Raw genomic sequence first — 25,050 nt, 5'->3', positions numbered from 1 at the left:
CTTGGGTAGTTGAAGTCACCCAATAACATAGTGTTTGGACAGACCTTCATATTCTCCAGTGTTCTCAGGAATGCCAAGTGGGGTTCCTGTAATAGGGAGGGTGTTCTGTAGCAGGCTACAAACTGAAAGGCAGTTTTGCCCGCTGTTAGTTGCACATGGATTGTTTCCAATGCTTCGTGCAGTGCCACTAACCTGGAGGTGAATATAGATACTCCCCCTCCTTTTGTGCTTCGGTCCGAGTTTTGGGGCCGAAACGCATGGTATGAGTTATAACCTGGTAGTGCTGGGGTGCTCTCAGGAGCCTTGAACCAGGTTTCTGTTACTGCACAGACATCGATTTTTTCCATACTGAGGAGAGCCTCGAGTGCGTGCATCTTGAGGTTTAGACTTCTGGCATTGAGTAGCATTACCTTTAGTTTTTTTATCCTTGGGTTGTCTATGGAGGTGGGTTTGTCCTTTGAGCCTTGCCTAAAAAAGGCACTATAGGGGTGGCAAGAGCCTTGGCCAGTATACAAAAGCCTAAGGGTGATAGGTGCAAGCCATCCCAAGCGAAGCAACGTGGCTTGTCGAGCATGTCATCCCAGGTAGACAGACACTGGATCCCCTTTGAATGACACCAATACTTTAGCCAATTGTTGAAACTGATCATTTTGTCTTTATACTGTGGCATCATTCTTGGTGAGGGCAAGATGCAACTCAAGGTCAGGGTCATACCAGCCTGTGTTACATGGTCAGAGAGCTCCTCTATGTCCCTCTTCATGTAGTCCAGGGAGGTACGTCTCAGGTCCTCCACACCAGCATGGACAATGACGGAGTCATACTTGTACTTGCTTTGGAGTGACCTGAGTGCTTGCGTTATGTGGCGGATCCTAGCACCTGACAGGCAGCTTACAGTGACCTTCTCCTTGTTCAGTCTGGTGAGCAGGACGTCAGTGTGCCGGACAATAGAGTCCCCTATAACAAGTGTATTTGGTGTGTTGTTTGGCCTTAAGGGCTGTGACTGTGAGGCACACTGATTTTGTGAGATATGTGATTCGTGGGTATTGTTGAGGGGTGGCTGTTGCTTGGATATCTTCTTAGGAGGTCTTTGCTGTTTAGGCAGATTTTTATTTAGAGCCTCCGTGTATGTTTTTGTGTGTTTGTGTTGGGTATGCAGATGCAATAGGCCTGTGTGAGACTGGATTTGTGGTGAGGGTGGTTACCTTTTCCTCCTGACTGACTGTGCCAGTCTTGGGTTGAAAGAGTTCCGCCTCCAGTTTGGCTGTGTAACTGCATCTCTCACATGTATTAGAGTTTGTTGGAAGGAGGAGAGGGTTGTCTGTGTACATAAGGCAATTGTAACATTGCCTCAAAATTCACCAACTGGACTGGAGAGTAACCTTGAAACTGACCCTTGGACATACCAGATTAGTATAGGGAACTCGTTTTTTACTGATCAGATTAGGGAAGGGAACTGATTTTTCACTTGATCAGGAAGGACCAATCGGGAGCCTAATACTTATGAGAAGTCAAGGATGGTGTAGTACTTTAGTTAGTGTTTCCTTATAAGAGCTGAGCAAGTGCAGGGCTTTAGAAAGAGAATAGAGTGATTACTTTGAGAGTTTGAACAGTTCTAAGGGAAAAGTGAAGAGCAGACTTTGTGGAGCCTGGAATAGTTTAAACCTGTTTAGTCGGCGCTGCCCGACGCTGCTCAGTGCGCAAAACCACGCAAAAAGAGAGTTGTAGGGTTTTAAGAGAGAGAGAGAGCAAGGAGTTTAGAATTGACCCAAAATGGCCAATAAAACTACAGCTTCTAGGTAGTAACCACTCCTCCAGGGACAGGCAGGCTGTTCAGTGTTAACCACTCCTACTGGTGAACACAGAGACTTCTCTTTAGCCCAAGCAAGCAGTGGCCTTCTAGAAACTTCCAAACAGTTCAGAACAGCAAATCTGTAACTGAATTTTCTTAACTTTCAGAAAGTGGGAAAAAAGCAAGATTTTTTTTTTTTTCTTTTTGTTGTAGTTTAAAGGTAGCAGAGATACACAAGCAGCAAAATAATCACAACAGTGCAATAAATGACCCCACACTTGAGTGCTAGGTCAGAATCAGGTAAAATGCAGTTTTTAGAGAAAAAAATATTTTAAATTAAGTGCAACACAGGAAATGCAGTAAACAGGTTCTAGATGTGTTCCACGTACTGTTACTGTTACAGATATAAACTTTAGCAAGTCGGAAAATGCCAAAAAATAGGCTGCAAAGCAGTAAAACTTGACAAAAAATCAGAAGAAAATACTTAAAATCACAAAAGTGGCTCATTTTCTTCTCTCAGCGTTTTCTCCCCTTGGTAGGTGCTTCAGCAACAACTAGCAAGCCTGAAAAGACGCCAAAACCACGAGGCAGCCAGGTTTTAAGAGAGACAGATCAAGGAGTTTAGAATTGATCCAAAATGGCCAATAAAACTACAGCTTCTAGGTAGTAACCACTCCTCCAGGGACAGGCTGGCTGTTCAGTGTTAACCACTCCCACTGGTGAACACAGGGACTTCCCTTTAGCCCAAGCAAGCACTGGCCTTCTAGAAACTTCCAAACAGTTCAGAACAGCAAATCTCTAACTGAACTTACTTAACTTTCAGAAAGTGGGAAAAAAGCAGTTGTTTGAACTTTCCTATTTTTAATGATCACAGCTCCAATTCTTTTATCTCCTTTACAACTTTCAGTACTTCAACTATAATTGGTTTAGATTTCAATTTCTATTTTCAAGTAGTTGCTTTTTTGGCAGCCAATAGCATTAAACTTAGTGTAAAGACATGCTACGTCTAAGCAATTCATTTTTTAATCCCAGCTAAAAAGAATACTTTTCTTGGTTACAATTGCTAATCCACTGCCCCACCCCAACAGTAAGGAATATTTAAATTCTGCCAACTTGTTTAATCCCCAAAAAACAAGTTTCCTGTCGCACAATAAGCATTTGCTATCTGTCTGAGGAAAAATTCTCTGAAGTCTGCTTTGGTGTATAAAGATACATATGTATTCACTTTGTTGCTGCAGGTATCCTCCTTATGTTCCTTTGTATACTGCCTTTCCATTCTGCTTGTCAGCCTTTGCTGATATTATCTGATTGATTCTGAAAGTTGTCATGTTTTACTTTTCACATCCTACTAATTATTCCATTGTTAACAGCAGTTTCTGTTCTAGACTCAACTAAAAACTCCACCAGAGCTCGTCTTTCACTTAACCTTCCCCTACTCTTTTATGTTTGCATGTACTCTGTTATCAATCCCTTGTAGAGAAAGCAGTTTCCAAGCAACAGTCCATAATTCTGCTTGGCCACATCTCACTCTTTTTTTCTGTCTAGCCATTTGCTCCCAGTACCTGTTCCTTGGATATTTAAACTTGTAATCTTGTCCAGCAGCTTTAGTTAGTCCATCTCTACCCAGTTCAGACTTGCATACATGCTTGTTTCCCTAGTTAGATATTAGTCCTTTACCTAAGTGGGCATAAAACCAGAGATGTTCTGTTACGATCTCTGCACCCCAGTCTTCTCATTTTCATTTTAAAGCTGGATTGTCTCCATATTCTGCTGTCTTCCTCTTGCGACTGAATAGGGTTGACTCTTGATTTCATTGTCTTGTACCTTGTGAAAACTAGGAACAACATCTTTGTCTTTCCTCTCACTCATAAATTTTGGAATTCTTAGCTAATCCACTGTTGTACCATCTCATAGCAATGGTTGAGTCCATTATTCCTGTTGTTGCTGTTCTGACACATCCAATAATTTCATTGCCTCCACTGGGACAGCAAAGATTTTGGGGCCCTTTGGCAAAAATACCTTTATAGCAGCTGGATACATCAGTCTGTACCCAGTGCCCTTAAGTTTACATTCCCTCTGAACAGGTATGAAATGTACCCATTTTTTACTTTCTGCTGAAAATTCTATGTTCATTTATACTAAGGAGTCCCCACAACTTATTCTGATACCTGGTTTCCACACCATCTACAAAATATTTACTTTTACCTCCTAGGGAGAAACCATATTATTATTATTCTTGGATTTCTCCTGCCTTCTCTCAGTAGGACTCAAGCAGTCTGGTGTACATGCTCAGTCTGGATATTCTTCCTGTTTGAGATGGGTTATCTCTGCCAGCCACTTTTAGAAAAGGTTTTGCAGTTACTACCTTAAGCCCCTTTTGATATTCCATTTACAGATAAGATTATACTCATTAATCTGTCTTTGAGGTCTGTTAACACAGGTGACATTAGTTCAAGGTTTACCTCAGAGGCCTCTGTCCAAGCCTTGAGTTTGAGGATCTCATGTATAATGAACTGTATGGCTTCTGAATGTTTGTTTACAACTTCTGATGTTTCTCTGATATTTTTATAATTTTCTAGCACATTTTCATCAAGTTTTGAGTTGATTTTCCTTATTTCGTCAGGACATCCTTTTATGTTATTTCTTGTTCTTGGGCTTGATCTTGCTCAGAGTGTTGCTGGCTTCCCATTGCCATGCTTTTTTCAGATTGCTGGGGTCTCTATCCACTTCTTCCAGAGCTCTTTTATTTCTTCACATTTTGCCTTCATTAGGCTAATTTATTTTTATTTTATTTTATTTTCCCTTTTATTTGCAGTACTTTTAACATGTGATAACCCCTTTAAATAATTTTATTACTTCTTGCCAATATCTTTCTCTTATTTCCACCATGTTTTTAATTTCCATTTGCCTCTCATCCCACTCACTATCTGTCACTTCTGAAGACATTTCTGCCTTCCCTACTCACTCTTGAATCTTCATTTCCACCACTCTCTCCTTAATTTCTTCTTTTTAACAAATAAGTAGGAATGTGAAGGTGTCATTTTTCTTGATTATCCTTCAACTTTCTATTATTATTTTTATATGATCTGAAATAGTTATTGGAAGTTTCACAGTTTTCAGTTAAAAACCCATGTTCTTGCAAAATGTAATTTCTGTCCAGTGTAACCCAGCTATTGTATATTGGGGAATAATATGTAAATTCTCTCTGGGTTCCTGCTAGAAAGTTCACATCTTCTATTCTATTCTAAATATTTACATGTATTTCTTCAGAACTCTGTCCTATTTTATTGCATTTTCCATTCTAAGTTCACCTATGCATCTTCACTCAGTAGTAATATTCCCTGCTGAAATACAGTAACACTGAGTGTATGTCTGTTATGGTAATAATGAGTTAATAAGATTCCTTGCCGCAGGGATCCCATGTGCTGCTCTGTTGTGTCTATTCACATAACTATACTGTGTATGGATACTCATTGTACAGGCTGATCTCTAAGGGGGCCCTCTGTGGTTGAGTACATTTACTATCGCTCTATTCCCCATGCTAGGAAGACTCAGACTGCCAAATTGTGACAGAATGGCTTCTCTAAATTTAATTTTGAAGTCCTAGTTTATCATTTTTATTGCTTTATCAGTTAGCCTGCTTTTTTTTACTTGCAAGCCCCTCAGGATTAAGAACTAAGAATGTTGAAAACATACTTGACTCTTAACTTTGGTGCAGAGATATGATGTATGCAGGCAAATTGGTGTGTCTGATTTTGGAGCTTATAATGTAAGAAAAGACCTACATATGTGCACAAGAAGGTGCTACCTATGTATTCTACCTCAACATGGAGTCTTCTTGAAGGTGATATGATACTGTGCCAGCCTGTATTTTATTTTAGTCTGAAATTAAATTGCTACACCAAAAGAAGCATTTCAGTTATTTGTAGCGATTGTTTTATTAAATAGTTAATTTCACAGTGGAGCATCAGCCTTGAGTTTGTGAGCAAGTTTTGTTTGCAAATGTTAGCCAAGAGGGATATGAAGAATATTTTTATAAACAAAATAGTTGTAGTAATTTTAAATGGTCGTGACATTTCAAATAATGGACATATCTGGACATGTAGTTGCTTAGGCTTATGTTTGTTTTAAGTAGGTTTTGAGAAGATCATTTTTGGATGCTTCATTTCTTAGTAAGTCATCAGTTTTTAGATCTTTCATTGTAAGCTGTGATGACTGTGAGTATTAACAAGTATTTTATTTTTCTTTCCTTAAAGGTATAATGTATGAAGAGAAAGGAGAAAGGAAAAGTCAGCATATTTTTAAGACTGTGTGGGATTATATTGAGAGGCTGCATAAGAGAACTCCTGTTTTTTACAACTACATGTATGCACCTGATGATGGAGAGGTAAGAGTGCTGCTTTTAAAACACAGTTCATAGTAATCTAATGTTTTTATGATGCACAACATATTCTTAGAGGTGCTGTGCCACTTCAGATACCTTTATGTAAGGAAGTTTTTTGCAGATCACCATCTCATTCTGTGTCTTCAAACCAGTGATTGCTGTCTCATGGGAGAGTTGTACCTTTCATTCTTTCCCTAAGGTGATGGTCATGCTATGAATTACATAGTGTAATTTGTATTTACTTTTCAGCAGATCCACATGGAGAGGGCAGTCTTCCACATCACATATTAGGATTTCTGCTTGTACTGTGTCACATACCGCAGTTGATCTGTACGTTCTTACCTGTTATAGATTTACAGGTGATTACTAAGCTAAAGGACCATTTTTAAGCCTAGCCATGCTTCCAAACTATATTTGACAGGTTGTGATACCACTCATTTTGCAGGGGGTATAACTTGAGTTTGAGTGGTGAACATTTTCAAGCTTCCCATTTCAAATAGGGACATAGTTGGCAGATCTGGAGTAAATTTATGATTCACCATCAACAGTTCCAAGTTGTACTTGAATAACTGCAGGGCAGAGCTATGCTTCAAATGGATGGCAAGCCTGTACCAGAGAAAGGGAAGCCTCTAGTACATATCTGTCCCTACAAACATGTCTTATTTATGTTGCAGACAAGTCCCTAGACTGGGTGTTGGTGTTTGTTTTATTTATCTGCAACAGGTCCATAAGGGCTGGATCAGAGACTGCTTTAAATACCAGGCATAGATCACCCCTCAGCTTTCTGTAGGACACAAGATTTCAAGAATATTGCTTTGAGGTGGTCTGCATAGGACATGTTTCTGCACCACATATTCTTTTAGTGAGGAACTTGTGAGGAGGCTCCAGTTGTTGCACACGGCTGATCAGGGGGCATTGTACTCAATGACTGGTCTGATGAAGGCCGAGTACAATTGAATAATGACATCTTTGGACCTAGATGCCATGCTCTTGCTTATAAGTTGTGCAACATAGAATATTTTCCTTATTATAGTTAACACATGTTGATCAAAGGCCAAGTAACGGGCTCCAGGGTACTCTTAGGGGTGTATTGTTATTGCATTTGTTTCCGGGGTGGTGTTCTTACTGAAAGATACTGTTATGCATTTCTTGAAGTTGAGTTTTAGATCGTTGCTTTGGCACCAGTTATTAGACTGTGTCAACCTTCTTTGGAGGCTGTTTGTATCTTTCAGGGAGTCTGTGACAGCTTCTAGTTTGCAATCATCTGCGAACTTGATCAGCCAGAGGCCTTTGATATTGACCTTGACTTCATAGAGTAGACACCAAAAAGGAGTGGCCTCAGCACCAAGCCCTAGGGGACTGCATTAATGACTGACCTTTTTGTAGATTTACCTGTCCTCTTTTCTTGTGTCCCACCTGTGAGCTGGCTTATCCAATGGGTGACTTAGGGCTTTATACTTTGTTTCATGAGGTTATTTATAATGCCTGAGTGGGGTAATGTGTTGAATGCTTTAGGCAGCTTAAGTATGCACCATTATGCCCGCATCCATTTCTTTAGTAACATTCTCAAAAAAGTCCACCAGATTAAGTAGGTGTGATTTGCTCCTGAGGAAACCAAACTGAGTTGAATCCAGTGTCTGAAGGTTTCCTATGTCATTGTTTATCATGTCTGTGATTATTCATTCCATGGCCTTACATATGAGACTAGTCAGGCTTATTGGTCAGTAGTTTCCCACATCCACGGATGGCCTGCCCTTGTGTAGACGGATAACATTTGCAGTCCTTCATTCACTTGTCATGAAGCTTGTATGGATGCTATGACTGAACAGTGCTTCTAGTAAGTTATGTTTCATGTTGTTAAGGAAGTATCCTGAGATGTTGTCAGGTTCCATTGATGTGTTTTTGGGTTTGGAGTGTGCATTGAGGACCTGTTCCGTAATGATAGCTAGGGGAGATGTGGTCGAGGGAATTTCATGAGATGTGTCGGGGGGGGGGGGGTAAAGACATGTAGATGATTTTATCAGGCAGTACATTTGCTATATCCTGTGGCTTATTATGGGTGGTTTCATTTACGTTTACTTTAGCACATTGTTGTGTATTGACTTAGATGTTTTGGACATAGCTGAAGAATGCCTTGTGGGTGATTGTTTGCCTTGGGAGGCTACTTTTACCTCAGATTTGGATTTGGTAGATGTAATTAATCGCCTGAATTTATTTAGCTTGATGAGGGAGCACATACTTTGCTGGCTATTGCACTTTCTATTTTTGGCCATGACTTTCTTCTTTTTGTTGTACAGTCTATTGATGGAATTCCACCAGGATGGCTGTATATTTGCAGTTAATCCTGTGCTTATTTTGGGTAGATACCACTGCCTTTATGCAGCTATATACATGATTCTACAGTGTTTTTGTAAATGACTGTGTACTGCAGTGGTGGTGCTGCGGTAGCGCTGTCGCCTCACAGTAAGATGTTGTCCCGTTCGATTCTCAGCTAGTGCGTCTTCTGTCTGGAGACATACGTGACATCAGGGCTGGTAACTCGGCACGTAAAAATCTACTGCCATTCATTAGCGGACCGGAGTTCCGCTGTGGCAACCCCTAACCGGGAAAAGCCGAAAGACACAACAACTCTGCAATAGGCAGCAGTCTTCTCTGGGCTTGGGAGTTCTTGAATTTTGACAGGGTGCCACTTAAAAGTAGGACATTAAACGTGAAATAATTCCTATAAGTACCAGGGGTTACCTGTTGTGCCGGGTTTTATTTTCCATTCAAAGGAGATAGCTGTATGGTCTGACCTGACCAAAGTGGGCATCCCACTCAGGGGATTGTAACATGTTGGTGAGGACAAGGTCAAGGATGTTTGCACCCCAGTGGGCTTGTAGACTAGTTTGTCCAGGGCATTCATACTGAGAAAGTCTAGGAGTATTTGAGTCTGCAAGTTTGAGGCCATGTATAACTCCCAAGTCTACAGTGGGGTAGTTAAAGTCATCTATGATTATCATGTTGGGTTGAAAGGTAGAGTGACTTAAATTCATTTAAGTGGTATGAATTTCCTGGGTCATAGATGGGGACCTATAGCTTGCAAGAGTGTGGAACTTTACTTTGTGAGTTATACAAGAAGTTCAAATGTACCATACTGCTTGACCAGCCTTGAGGTTTGATTATTTTTTATGTAAATTTTGATGACACTACACATTGTCCAATTCTGTGCAATAGCTGGCCTAAATGTGTGGAAGGCATTGTAGCCCTGCACTGTTGGAGTGCTGTCCACAGCTTTAAACCATGTCTCAGTAACTGACCAGACATTTTCAATTTTCCAGAAAGAGAAGAGCTTGCAGGGAATGGAGTTTTTTTTAGACTTCTGAGCATTGAGCAGTATAACCTTTAGAATGTTCTGGGTTGGTTTAGCCATGTTGGATAGAGTATCAGATTGGCAGTACCTAAGAAGGCACTATGTGGGTGGACAAGCTTTTAGCCAGTATTCAAATTTAAGTAATTTGACTTGGTTAGTCCCACTAGGCTAGTAGCCTCTTTTCAGGGGAGACCTGTAGTAGGATTTATACTACGAGAAGAATTTGGACAGGGCCCCAAATGCATAGAGGGACAGGTGCAGACCATCCCTGGTGAAGCACTGCAGTCTGTCGACCACTTTCTAGGCTGACAAATATTGTACCCATTTCAAATGACATCAGAACTAAGCCAATTATTAAAATCAGTTATATTTTTTATCATATTGTGGCATCACCCTTGGAGAAGGTAGAATGCCGTTCAGTGTTAGGCTAATACCGGCTTGGGATGCACATTCTGAGAGCTCCAGCATGTTTCCTCATATAGTCCAGAGAGGTAAATCTCAGATTATTTACTCCCACATGAACTTTGACTTACACTTATGCCTCAGTGGCCCAGGTGTTAGCATAATCTGACAGGTGCTGGCCCCAGTAGCCCTCTCTTATTGCTCAGCCTGGTAAGTGGGATATCAGTGTGCCTCACAGTGGAGTCTCCTGTGACCAAGATGTTGGATTTTGTGAGGATCTGTCTTATGGGCTTGGATACAGTGAACACTGAGAGTTGATGCTGAATGTGTTGCAGTGGTGTTGCTTTGGTAGTACATTTTTGAGATTCGCAAGGATACTTATTGTAATTACTGTGTCTGGAAGTTTTTGAGGTTTTGCTTTGGTTAGATTACTTTTAAGAACCTCAGAATATGTGCATCTGTGTTTGTCTTGCATTGTTTGTAGCAGGTATTCGGTAGTGTTTTGTTTCTTACAACCTGTTTGCTATTTGTAGTGGCTGTGTGGTGAGAGTCTTGTCTCCAGAGACTCTGTATAATTATATCTCTCACACAGTGTATCAGATTGGTTGAGAATTAGCTGGTTGTCAGTAAACATGAGACAGTTTTGACATTATCTCAGGATGTGCATTTCTACCAAACTGGCTATGAAGACACTAGGAAATTGTAGATCCATGGCCTGAAGAGTGTGTATGTGTGTGTGTATGTATATATATGTATGTGTATATATATATATATATATATATATATATATATATATATATATATATATATATGTATATATAGTGGGTTATGAGGGGTTTGGTAGTAAGGGATTCAGTGCTCCAGTTTGTGTAATCACTGTAGGGGGAAAAAATGGCTGCACTGCTTTTTTGCCATGTGAAGTGATTGTTATAGAGATTCCATATTGCTGTGCTTGATTTGCTTGTTCTGTATGAGGAGCATACTATCCCACAATGTACATTAGTGTTCATATTCTTCATCTGCCTCCAAATGGAGAGAGTAGATCTCACACTGGCCATGATGATCCTTGCAAATAAGGTCTTTTTCTTCCTCACACAGCAAAACCTGTATCACTCACTTCTCCCACACAGAGATGGTATTGTCATACGTTGCTTTTTGAGATTCATGCGTTTTGTCCATTCTGCACAAAGTGGTTTTGAATCACATTACATATTGTATTCAGTCCTCTCAGTTGTTCTTCATTAAACTATTTCCCACATTTCACAGAGATATTCATTTGTCTCGGTTGTCTTATATTGCACAGTGCTTATACTGACTAGTCCTACATTACCCTTTTTGTGCAGTATGAATATCGTGTGTAATGTTTCCAATTTCAGAACATAGTTAATGTTTTGTATCTGTCCTGCATGTAAAGGATATTGTCTCACATTACTCAGTGGCTTTCATACCTCTCAGCGGCTTCTTGAGGAAATACTTTGTTTCCCGATTATTACATAATATGATTCACACTTATTTGCTCTGCAGAATGTAGTTCTATATTACATGCTGGAAATCTCACCCCTCTTCTGTCCCACATAAAGTAGGTTTTGAATGTGGGATTAATATGTATGGGATGCAGCATGAGTTAAGGGCTTAGGGCTCCAAATATTTTTTTAATTCTTTCAGTGACTTTGAGGTTCTCATGCCCATGAGTAATTTGTTTTATGCCCTTGTATGCTCTATATGAAAGAAATTACCTTTTATGTTAGTGCAGAATCTACCCATGTTTGTACTTAAGTATGTTTCTTGTTCCTGTATCAAGCTTTATAAACTACATCCTCAAGTAAAGCTTTTGAGTGTCTTATATGTAAACAACTTACAAACCGTAACAGGACATCCTGTAAGGAGCCTGTAATAAATAGAATGGGATTTTTAAGCCATTCATTATACAGATTTTTTCCCCTAGATAAAATGTGCCTAGTGTCATATTTATGAATTTGGTTCTGTATTTCTCTAAAGCAGAATAAATGTAAACAGTAGAACAGTACTTGGTATGGGGTCTCGCTCCTGAATTAAGTAGAGATACTAGCACTTGTTTGTCACGCTACTTTCTTCAGATTTGTTTCAATATTGCAAGTTCACTTTCTGACAAACTGATGTTGATAAAGCTAACTGAATGTTTAGCACAACTCCTAGGTTCTTAATTTGAATACGAACTAATAATGTGTCATTATTGATAGCATGTAGATTCTTATTAGAAAGCCGTAGATACCAAATAGTGCACTTCTTGCTGTTGAAATTGATATTATTTGTATCTGCTCAAAAAGTTTATCAGGGTCCTTTGATGTTCCTGCTAGTATTTAGGCCAGACTATTTCAGCCGTGACTGTTAAACAAGAAAAGTTGCATTAATGAACCCTTTGATACAACCCTCCAGACTATGTAGCAGTACCTCTTGGCTATCCTTTGTAAGAAAGGTATTGTCCTACATTACATAGCAGGATCTCGCATCTTAACTGTTCACTTGGAGATGGTCCTTTCTGTCACTAAAACATGGGATTCATACATCTCAGTTCTTCTACTTAGGGTACTATGTTAGAGTTTGTAGATGAAGTTCCATCTCTCCTTTGTCTCATAGTGATAATGACAGATTACACAGTGACATTTGTGGTGATCTTTCTGCTTATATGTTTTAACTGGGTAAGCCCACTGGACACGTGTCCCTTTTCAGGTCAGTGCCATTCACACATCATTTATAACTTGGTCAAAGTGACACAGTGGACAAAGAGATGTGTAAGAAATCAAATCCTGTATTCTGCAGTGCAGAAAGCAGCTCATTAACAGCCCAGAGCTTTAATCCTGTGCTCCAGCTGCCGGACATACATGTAAAGTCATTGGTACTGCTTCTGTGCTCATTTATTGCATTAACATTACACAGTGGTTTTAAAATAAGTACAAAAGAACCGCAAAGTCCACAACTACTATTTGTAATTAAAATGTTTAAAACATGGGCTTTCCCAAGTATTCAAAATTCCATACACACAGCCTCAGTTTAAATAAATAGTGTTGCATGAATAATGTTGCAGTAATTTTGAATGTAAAACTGGTTTTAAAGGGAAAGTCTCATTTAGATCAGGAAAATAAGTTGCTTTCATCCTGCTTATCTAAACATATTCTTTTCATTCAGTTTTATTCCCAATGACCATTCTTAAATCTTGGCACACTATGTGTAATGCAAAAAACGTAAAAGCACATTCCTTTCCCATCAACGAAACATGTGTAGCTAAAGCATTATTAAGATTCAATTTCTTATTGTCATATACATGTTGTGCCATGCCATCCCTAAGTCTTCTGTACAGAATATACACCAAGCAACATAAATCAAGTTCATTGTTTCACAATTATCCTTATCATTGCATCTGTAATATTTCCAGTAATAGTTTGCTTGAAGGACTGTCTGTAGCACATATTTTTTACACATCTTTATTAAGTATCACTTAAGACGTAAGCAAACTTACATTAACAGAAAAGAAAAACTGTTAACATTTTCTTCCATTTACATAGATTATGCGTCACATATCTTTTCTTTCTTTGTAATTGTCATCAGTCCGGTATTACACAAATTGCTGAATTCCTGCCTTCCTTTAAACCTCACTCCTCCTGAACATTATTCTGCATGTACTATTACCAGAGCTTCCATTTACTGATATGTAATTTGCTCCTTCCTTTTTCTAAAGATCCCTTTTCTAGTATATTTATCACTTTTATAATGTTCAGTACTTCAAGTACAGTTGGTTTAGATTGTTTTTTGGCAGCCAGCAGAATTAATCTTAACAAGGCTTTCCTATTTCTAGAAGTTCAGATCCTGTCTCCCAGCTCAAAATAACTATATCCTTAGTTACACTCATTTGCTCACCCAATATTTCTGACAGAGTACTCTGCAGGGAATTTTTAAAATCTGCCAACTTATTATACTCCCAAAACGCATGTTCTTTGTTGGCTCTTTCTTCCCTGTCACACGTCCAACATTTGCTAGCTATCTGAGGAAAAATTCTTCAAAGTCTTCTTGAGTATAAAATACCTATGCAAAGATCCTAAACCTTCTGCACTTTGTTGTATACTTGAGAACCATACATATATCCTCACATTGTTCCCTTGCAAATTACTGTTCCAGTCTCTATTCCTAGGCTTTCTGAACTCTGATTAGTTATCATGCAGAATTTTATATGCTGTACTAATTCTTCCTTTTTTAACAGCATCTTCTGTTCTAGATTCAACTAAAACCCACACCAGAGCAGGTCTTTCACTTAAAATTCCCCTATCCCTCTTTCTTTGCCTGTACTCTGATATTAATCAATTCCTGGTAGGGAAGGCACTGTCTAGTCTGCAGTCGAAACACATACCTCTCAACCTGGAAATATCAAAAATCTGGACAAGGCCCATGAAAAATAGGTACAAATCTGTACGCTGATTAACATCTAATTTGCATACAGAATTACATAACCCCACCCACTCTAATGGAGTTGTGGGATAACAACTTTCGAATACAAACTGAACAGACAACCAAAATATGGCACTAGAGTCCCCCTGTAGCCATTCCAGTATCCCATTACCTGGCTATTTCGCCCCATTTACGATAAGCACTAATGTGTGCATGCATACTGCTTTACTTCTACAATGATTATTTGGATTTTATTTTTACATTTTAAAGCACATCAGTGCACAAACACTAACAGACATCTGATAAAGCAATACTGTCTCACGATGAAAACAGACTTGGCATTAATACTTCTCTGCCCTTGAAACTCACATTCATCGAAATAGCATTAAAACCCATACCACATCCAAAGAAAATGCATCTGGCCAGTGGTGGATAAAGATTACCTTTGGGCTGTTTTCAAATCATTGGCTCCTTGCACACAAAACAAGAAACATACATGATGCGTTCTTTTCTTTATTAAGTTATAGTCCTTGTATAATACAGCACACTTGCTAGACAGAGCACATTTTAAATTTATTGTTTGAATGAACATTTTTACAGTAGGCTGTACAGTAGGTAATGAAAGAAAATGCATGAACCAATAATTATAAAATTGCCCAATTCAGAACATTTCCATCATAAAAGATATTTCTAATTTATAAACAGTTTTTTTGCTCCTTCTGGAAAACAGATAATAAAAGCATTCAACTATTAAAAACAGGAAAAGCATATTGGAATGAAACACCAAATGTAATCTCTAGACCAAGGTATTTCTAGCAGTGCTTTCTCAATTACTGAATGCATGAAGCAGCCAGGCTATGATTGCTTTCATAGCTTCTTTCTTGCCTGCCTCTGTTCTTTAAATGACTTTGTGTATATTTATGCAAGCCCTACCAGCTTCTGTGACAGTTAATTAGCAGCATTTCTCTTCAAAGCATATATTAGCATTACCACCTGTCCCACTTTGCAAGGGACAGTCCCTCTTTGCGCAGTTGTGTCCTGCAAAATAATTGTAAAAATGGCAAATGTCCTGAGATTTTAGGACAAAATTATTTCCTATATTTTAAGTAATAGTTGCATAAAACAGTTATGTATCTGAAACACCTAAATGTTATAATAAACAGAATAAGCAACTAAATGCTACAAGAATAAGCTTTTATTTAGGCAAAAAAAGTGAAGTTCTGTCCTTTGTACTGGCCGTGGGCATGTTTCAGCCTGCAAAATCGGACGTTTGTACCAAAAATGTCCCACTTTGGGCATTTGAAAAGGTGGCAACCCTAGTTGTGTATGAGTCCTCAAAGGAACTAACAGAACAGATCAAATGTTTCAGTAAGCTAGCTGCATGTTACTTACATCCAGCTGAAGCTGGACTGAGTCCAGTAATCCCACTAGGATGCTACATTACTCAGATAATTTATATAATTTCCGGGTCCTCCTGAATCCTCCCCAAACATAAGTATGTGGACTCAAGAAATCAGATCCTTTATAACAGTACAATAACTAATATGCACTTATTGCAGCATAACAACTAGAATATAAGTTTAACTTGGTAATACTGTTCTGTGTGGCTCTCAATGTCCTTTATTCTCATTGAAGCTTTTTTATTCCACAGACCAAAACCACTTAAACGTCTCGGACAAAAATTGCCCCTAGTAATCTATAAACATATTGAAGCTCTATAACTTGACAATTGATGGATTTTATATCATGTGTATCAAACTGAACGAGCAAGCAAAGAAAAAGGCAGGACCAGGTCTCAGTAACATAAAGTGAAGTAATAAATTGCGCTCATACCTGTAACCTGACAATAAGTGAATACCCAGCCCCCCCCCCCCCACACACACACACACACAACAATGTATCTACTATTGTAAGAGAGAGAGTGAGAGAGTGTGTGAGAGAGAGAGAGAGAGAAAGAAAGAGAAAGAAGATTAGTTAACTCCAATAAGGGTTTCATAATCAGAAAACTCTAAATATGCCAAACAGTGACAGTGAACCACCCTCAACTACCAAGAGTGCTGCAAGTTAAAAACAAAGAATAACCTATCTCAGACAAAAAGGAACTAGTGGTACTCTAGAAGTTATACAAGCTTAAATTGGGTTGCACTGCTAGTTGCATAGGGGAGCACCCATCTCGACTATGAAGCTGAAGTGGTTGGGGATATCTCTACATCTGTTTTTTTCTTTATTTTGATAGCCTTGTGCCAGACAGGAATAAACTTTGCAAAAAACAAACTGTAAACAATATGTCGGGGGGATTTACTAGACAGCAGTTACATTACTAGCTTCTTGCAGCAAGATTTCTAGGCAGAGAGAGATATAGGGGGTGTATAAAAGCCTAAATTAGTATATGCCTTAACATTTGCTGTTAACACTTAAAATTTAGAAATGACATAAACTGGTGTGTATACCTCTAAAATGACTCACCAGGAGGACATTTCTACACTCATCAAGAACCAAAGGCAAATCCTCCAGCAAAAGGCCTATATTAGAGTTCCATATAGCTTTAAGTGTAGTTGTGTCCAGGCCCAGGTTTGTGTCATTTACATGAACCCCTGCCCTGGTGGCTTTTTGAGCAATGAAGGAATGCCTCAAAGTAACTCTGTCCTTGCCAACTGTAGGAAAACCACAACACTAAAGAGAGCACAGCCCCAAATGGTTCTAGTACACATAACTCAAAAAGGCCCAAGAGGATCAACATAATATCTTTTTCATATGTTATACTGATTACACAGCAGCAGTAGCGTTGTTACCTCACAGCAAGAGGTTCTCCCGCTCGATTCTCGGCTTGGGTTGGGACTCTCACACACACACACTTTGTTTCCTTACCTGGCTAATGCCTTGCCTTGCTTCATCCCATTCTCTCAGCCTGCAGCCCAAAGTCCGTTTACGTCGGCACCGACTCGGCAGAAATGTGCAAAAATAAAGTAAACTCCAGTCGCCAGCCCATTCTCAGCATAGCAATTTAAAAAAGTAAACCCTTGGCCAGCAGCTCATTCTCGGCAGCATTAGTGCTGCTGCTGTTTAATTCCCATTTCCCGCCCGCTCACAGTCAGCCAGAAATAATGATGCAAGCTCCTTGAGCTCAATTCCAACTGACTGGTAGCGCTGATGGAGCTGACATCAGCTCCGACAGCGCGAAAATTCAAAACATAAAAAAAAAAGCAAAAAAATCGGAAATGAAAGGGTGCCACGATTCCCGAGTGGCACCCTTTCATTTTGACCCCAAAAACTCGGTAAAAACCCAGTAATTCGGGACGGTTGGGAGGTCTGTCGAAACATCGTCTTGGCCTTATCCCAGTCTATTGCCTTACCCCCAATACCTTGGTCCTTTGCTAATTTTCTCCAGTAAATTCCAGCCCTCTTTTACCTGTTTTCTGTACTCGTATTTGCACTCATCCCTATTAGCAAAATCTTCTTTCTCCATTCTCATGTTGGCTTAGTTCTTAGAATAGTTTCTGTTACTTTATGAATATAATGTAATATGTATGGCTGTTGTTAGTCTCCTTAAGGAGCTGTATCCAAAATCCCACTCTCTTTATTTCTTGAACTCCTGCCCCCCAGCGCTTCATCATCATCCCTTTCCATTTTGAATTATAACCTTCTGCTTGTGTTATGAGCCTTATTTGTGTAGCTGTAAAATATCCCTTCAAGTCAGGTAGTCTTAAACCATTTTCTTCTATTGGAATGATCAGCTTATCCCACTTAACTTTTGCCCTCTTCCCCCTTCCAGATACATTTCTTGAGCTGTGTATTAATTATTGCCCACAACTTCTCCTTTGGTTGATAAAAATAGGCCTGACCTGCATAAAAAACTAGAGAGACTAAAAATATATTCAGTTCTTGTATCTTACTTCCAGATCCATAAACGAGAGCTTACAGTTTCTCATTTTTTATGTATTTTGTTTTGTTTAGTCTCTTCCCACATATCCTTATCTGCCATAACAGATGTCTTTCTAAGCCATACTCATAAATACTTCAATTTATCATGTCTCCATAAATATGGTTATTATGGAACCATTTTTTGTGTGGGTACATAACTCACAGCTACAACCACCATTTTTTGTGTGGGTACATAACTCACAGCTACAACCATTGTTTTACTTTTATTATCCTGAAAAAACTTGAAACTGTCTCAAAATATTCCACAACACTGAGATGTCCTTTTTGGGATATATCATGTACAAAATAATATCATCTGCAAGTAAAGCCAGCTGTTCGTGATTACCAACCAGTTATGGCCTTGAATTTCTGAGTCGCTTATTTTCATTGATAGTGGCTCTAAATATAAAGCAAATAAATGGAAGAGAGGACACGCCTGCCTCGTTGCTCTCTTCAAACACAACTTAATCTGAGAGGAACTTTCACACTTGATCCTTCATATATCCTTCTAATTAACCCATTATTGTATGAAGGAATGCAGATGCTTCCATTGCCCGACTCGTAACATCCCAGCTTACTCTGTCAAATGCTTTCTTCTCTGCATCAAGACCCACCAAGAAGTCTGTAGCATATACGGACAATAATTACTATTCAAACAAGGTTGTTTAACAGCTCTACTACCCTTGAGGGAGTTATGAAGCATCGTCTTGTAACATAACTGTTGCGTCAAATTCATTTTATTTTTAAAGACAAATCTAGGTGTTGTGCCTGACAGTCTCTTGATATCTGTAGAGCTAGTCAAAGTAGTCCATAGGTTCATAGGTTCATACTAGGCTATCTGCCCTAGGGCATTTATAAGCCTAGCCAGAATGTGTTTGGCTTTCGCCACCCATTTTAAATTTATTTTGCTATGCCCTTTTTCGAGGTTAGTATACTGTGCCTCTGTCTAACAGTGACACAGAAGTGATACCCGGGGTAAACCTACGATCTCCCATCCACTCATCAAGATCCTCTTGAAGAGAGTCAGTGAGGGACTCTGCCTAACCTGGACTGGGATTTTATTCCAGAGTGAAGGGAGCCTCTGGGTTATAAATCTGTCCCTCCAGCATGTCCTATTTATTTCAGTGCTGAGGTTCAAGTCTCTCGAGCGCGTAGCTCGATGGGATTTGGATTTTCTGAGGTGCAGCATGTCCATTAATTCCGGGTTGGACGTGGCTTTATACGTCAGGCACAGATCGCCTCTGAACAGGCGGTATGCCACTGAGTAGAGCTGGAGTTTCTTTAACCGGGCAGTATATGGCATCTGTTTGAGCCCTTTGATCCTCTTGGTGAGGTACTTTTGGGGTCTTTCCAGTTGCTGCAGGTGTCTGGTAAGGTACATCCCAAAAGGGGCATTATACTCAATTATGGGCCTGATGAGGGATGAGTAAAGAGGCACGATGACCTCTCCTGATCTAGATGTGAATCCCTTCATGATTAGGTGGGCTATATTAATTGTTTTTCTAACCACTTTGGCCACGTGGCTGTCACATGAGAGATTGCTATCAACTTGGGTCCCCAGGTCCCTAATTACTTCTTCTGTACTTAATGGATTACCACCTATGTGGTAATTTGTGGGCACTTTGTTTTTGCCAAAGGGGATGACTATACACTTTTTGGCATTTAGCTTGAGGCCATGGCTCTGGCACCAGTTGTCTGTTTCTATGAGGCCCTTTTGGAGGATGCTTGTGTCGGCTGGAGAGTCGATTATGGTGCCCAGTTTGCAGTCATCTGCGAACTTGGTCAGCCACAGTCCTTCCGTGTTGGCCTGTACCTCCGAGAAATATATACTGAACAAGAGAGGTCCCAGGACTGAGCCTTGTGGGACACCACTTGTAACTGGTTTGGAGTCTGACATGGCTCCAGCAATTCTAACCATGTGGGTTCTGTCCTTGAGCCAGTTTGCAATCCATTTAGTGACATAGGGGTTTATATTTAAGCTGGTGAGCTTATCTATAATGCCCGAGTGGGGTATTGTATCGAAGGCTTTTGCGAGGTCCAGGTAGGGTGTGTGGACCACTTTCCTCTCGTCAATGGCCTTGGTGACTGTTTCAAAGAAATCAACCAGGTTTAAGAGGTAGGATCTGCCTTAAAGCCGAACTGGGTAGGATCCAGTGTCTGTAGGTCCCCAATATCTTTATTTATGAGGTCCATGATGATCCTTTCCATAGCTTTGCAGACCAAGCTAGTCAGGTTTGAGGCACCACCTTTATGGAGAGGGACCACGGTTGCTGTACGCCACTCTTTGGGCACATATCCTGTAGTAAGGCTGAGATTGAACAGTAGTTTTATGTTTGGGTTTAGCTCTTCTTGGAGTTCATGTAGGACGCAGCCCGGGACACCGTCTGGTCCCATTGGTGCTGTGTTTTTTGCTTTGGAGAGGGCGGCTCTTACCTGAGCATCTGAGATGTCCGGGGGGCAGCACTCTGCTGGGATAGATATTTGCCCTTTTGGTGGGGGTGGGAGTTTGCGCTGAACCTGTCAGCTAGGATGTTGGCAATGTCTGTGCAGTGTTTCAAAATATTAATAATGCATTTAGAATTGCTTCCATGAGACAATACAAATGGAAGCAATGATTGTGAAGATGTGTCCTTGTTAGACCATGCCACTGCATTCTCAGCACTTGATTTAAAATATGGGCATACTACTGGATCATAATTTTTTTACAAGTGTTTTTTTTTTTTACAAGTGAAAGAATTGCATTCATTTCTTCTGAGTTGCTTCTATGCTGAATCCTCATCATCTGTTATAAATCTTTTCTTCCCAAGTAGTCCATTTGAATCTTTATAAAGATATACATCCAGAAAATCATACCCAGATCTGATAAATTCATACCAAATTGTAAAACATTAGTACTACTATTTAAGTACTGATTAAATTAATTTACATACATCACTATCCCATACCATAAAAATGTCATACACAAGTCTTCCATAAAAAAGGATATAATCCTTAAATGGATTGTTAGCATTGAATATGTAGTTAATTTCCCACTTATAAAACACAAGATTAGCATAAGTATTCACAACTGGTGTGCCCATGACAACGCCTCTTGTCTGGTAATAAACTCTATTATTTTAGTAAAAAAATATTTTCTAACACTAATTCAAGCAGAGTAAATATAATGTTAATACAGGTATTAGTGTTGTGGGGTTGTTGACTGACCTACAGTATGTCTTATGGGTCTCTACCAGACTCAGTGGGAATAGATGTAAGTGAAAGTTTACTTCAAATGTAGCTAGTAAATAAGATGTGGATCTGAAAATACTGTTATTGTATCAATAGTTCAGCTTTTTAAGAAACTCATCAGTATCAACTAATACATGGTTGACTTCAGAATAAGTCTGAGTATTTGTTCTAAATATATAGAAACTGACTCTGTAATTCAGCCACATCCAGAATCTGTAGGGTGCATAGATGGGCATATTAAATTTTTATGGACTTTCGTTAGGCCATAAATCATAAGTAAAACTGGTTCAAGCATGCTGAAATATTTAAATAATTCATGGGTAATATACAAGTTTAAATATAGCTCCTGCACAGCAACCTTGACATTGGATATTAACCTGTTAACTGAAACAATAGATAAAATATTGTATGTAGTGCTGTCATTCAGCAGAGGGACCATTGATTCAAAGTACTTATCAACATCCATAAGTACAGTAATATACCCCCTTTATCTGCAGGATGTATAAAAACAGTATTCAACCCAAGTTCTCATAGTGCGCAAGTTTCACGAGATTTCAAGTTAAAAAAAAATTACCATTAATTTTGCCATTTTAATTTATCATAAAGATATAAAGATCATATGTATTCTGCCCATAGTTTTAAGGAATACTAACTAAAGGAGGATGCACTGGCATGACTGCTCTTGGTTATTTTATACTTGGATATCAATTACTAGTTAGGGCAACATCATTCCCATTAGACAAAAGCATTTTCAAACTTAAATTATGGACAAGAAACTATCAGTTCAGTTAAAGTCTCAGCCAAGTCACAGTCCTGGGCTAGTATAGAAGTTGAGCCTTTTTCCAAAACTGCTTTTTCAATTTCAGTTAACGTATGCATTAACAAGTTATATATTAAAGTGATCAGTCATTGCTCTGTGACATGCTCATAGATTGCATCTTCCTTGGTTGCAACCTGTCAGTTTCTTTTTTGCTGTTTCTCTCTCTTTCTTAAAAGGGAGCTGTGCTATTGGTTCTGGTAGAGTAGAAAGTCCTTGGAACCAAAATCTGCAGAAGCTTGTTCAGGACTGTGATAAAGCCTCAGGTGTCCTAGAGGATGATGACAAAGATGGAATGGCAGAAGCATTAGAGTTAGCTTTATTGTGTATATCACATTGAATTCTCTGCAATGTATTGCATTCCTAAAGCCATCTCAAAATATTCGCTTTGTAAAAAAATTCAAGTGATCACAGGCAAGTTTCCTTTTCTTCGCAACAATAAGTGTGCAGTCAGACTTCTAAATTGTCAGTAGCCTCATTAAATAAACATTGCATGCTAACTCTAATCCTAACATGCATCTTAACTTTAAGATACCCTTCCCATAACATTATCATTACACAAGACAGCTTGAACACTCTCCATACACACATACATATATAAATTGTCCCCTTAACTAACCATATTAACCCTAACAAACACATTTGCACTCACACACTCCTAGTATACATCCTATTTACCTTTTTCGGTAAGGCAAGCATTCAACGAAACGTCCATTCAGTAAACCAGACATTTGCACAAACAACACTGAATTTCTGGCTTTTGACCAAAACAGTCACCCAAACACACAGCACTCATATGTGTATAGATATAAATATAGATATAGATATATAGATGTATAGATATAGATATATATATACACACATAAATATCAATATAGATGTGTGTGTGTGTATATGTATATGTGTGTGTGTGTGTGTATGTATGTATATATATATATATATATATATATATATATATATATATAAGATTTAGATATCTATATCTGTATTTGTGTGTACTTTTAGTATTTCGAAATTATAATACCGAAGCCTTGAAATTCCAAAACACCAGAAGCACGAAATTCAAATTAACGATGTTCAGAGCTTCTGGTGTTGCAGTGTGCAAATGCATAGGTGTAAGTATAGGTGAGTACATATGAGTGTGTTGGTGTTAGTGTGTGTTTTGGCTGTGATGTGTGTGTGCAAGGGGCTGTGAAATGTGTGTGTGATTTCGGAGTTAGTATATATAAGTGGGGAGGTTTGGGGAGCGTGCATGCCCGCCTTTGCTTGCCTGTAGTGTCAGATTGTTTGTTTGATTGTGGGGGGGGGGCAATTCTGTGTATGTGTGTGGTGTATTTGCACTGTAGGTTCGTGATTTTAAATTTCGCGGTTATGGGGTTTCGGTATTTAAAGGTTTCAGCTATAGAATTTCAAAATACTGAAATTTGAGATTTCAGTATTTCGGGATTCTATAGTGAACCCGTATATTTATGTATAAATGGAAATAGCGTAGCACCCCTTAGTAATAAGAGGATAAAATCATACCCTGCCCCATGGCTAACTAAACCTACTAAAAGATCTTATGGTCACCAGGGGGAAAATATGGAAATATTGACAAACCAACGAAAATGCTCCAGACCTGTTAAAATTTAAACAACTTTTTGACCAGGTTAAAAAAAAAAAATCAACAAAGATAAAAAAGAATACTATATAAAACTGCAAAGTGGCCAGAAACAACCCCCCCCCCAAAAAAAAAAAAAAAAAAAAAAAAGTCTGGAATTCCATTAACTCACTTCTATAGCCAGGCACAAAAAAACAACCCATGTTGCCATCTCGACAAATCATCTCAAGAAATATCTACCCTCTTCAATTCATTCTTTGTCAGTTCTGTAGCTGACATTACTGCTAAGTTTCCCCAAACTAATTACAGCCCTGGAAATACCACCACATCCACTGAGTATACTACATCCCACTTTTGTACCCACATTCACTCTAACTCCCATTCTTTAAACCCAGCTGTAATGCACCCAACAATATACCCTCAGAATACTTAAAAGTGCAGCTAAAGCCATTGCCTATCCTATTAGTATATTAATAGTAGATCCATCCAAGAATCCCACATTCCCCAAAACATGGAAAAAGCTTATATTCTACCTCTCCATAAAGGTGGCAACATTAATAATATCACCAACCTTAATACTGTCGGCATTCTCTCACCTATCTCAGAGATCTTGGAAGACTGCATACAATCTCAAAGTCTGCTTTTTCTTCTTAATAACCAACTCCTGTCACCCACCCAACATGGTTTCAGACCAGGCCACATATCTTTCATGGATGCAGTAAACAGAACCCGTGACTCTGGTAAATTCATCTCCAGCCTTTATTTCTATCCCAACTCAATAAAATTGGACTTTCCCTAACACACTTAATTGGTTTTCAAGTTATTTAAAAGACAAGACAACAAGCAGTCAAATGGCAATACTCCATCTCTCCATTTCTAATTACCTGTACTGGAGTTCTTCAAGGCTCCATACTTGGGCCCCTCCTATTCAGTATTTTCATTAAAGATTTCCATTCTTATATGACTCAGGGGTCCATTATTCAGTACGCAGACAATTAGACTATTATATGTTCGGCTGACTCAGTGTCTGATCTACAGCATAAAACTCAAGTGGCCTTCTCTACCACAGAAACCTGGATGTATAATAACCACCCTGGCTCTCAACCCAGATAAATCCAAGCTCATTCTGTTCATCCCT

General features: G+C 39.0%; 1 protein-coding gene across 1 annotated transcript in view; it reads left to right on the top strand.

Moving 5' to 3' along the window:
* The window catches only part of SBF1 (SET binding factor 1), a gene marked incomplete in the record, with an annotated part of 3,250,730 nt that overhangs the window by 2,809,453 nt on the left and 416,227 nt on the right, over positions 1-25,050 (top strand). The window contains 1 exon segment of the mRNA XM_044088658.1: positions 6,046-6,176. Coding sequence (XP_043944593.1) covers positions 6,046-6,176 — 131 coding nt within the window.

Source organism: Protopterus annectens, chromosome 11.part0 (assembly GCF_019279795.1).
Source record: "Protopterus annectens isolate FY-2018-M chromosome 11.part0, PAN1.0, whole genome shotgun sequence".
Taxonomy (NCBI): domain Eukaryota; kingdom Metazoa; phylum Chordata; order Ceratodontiformes; family Protopteridae; genus Protopterus; species Protopterus annectens.
This window is presented reverse-complemented; position numbering and strand designations above follow the sequence as displayed.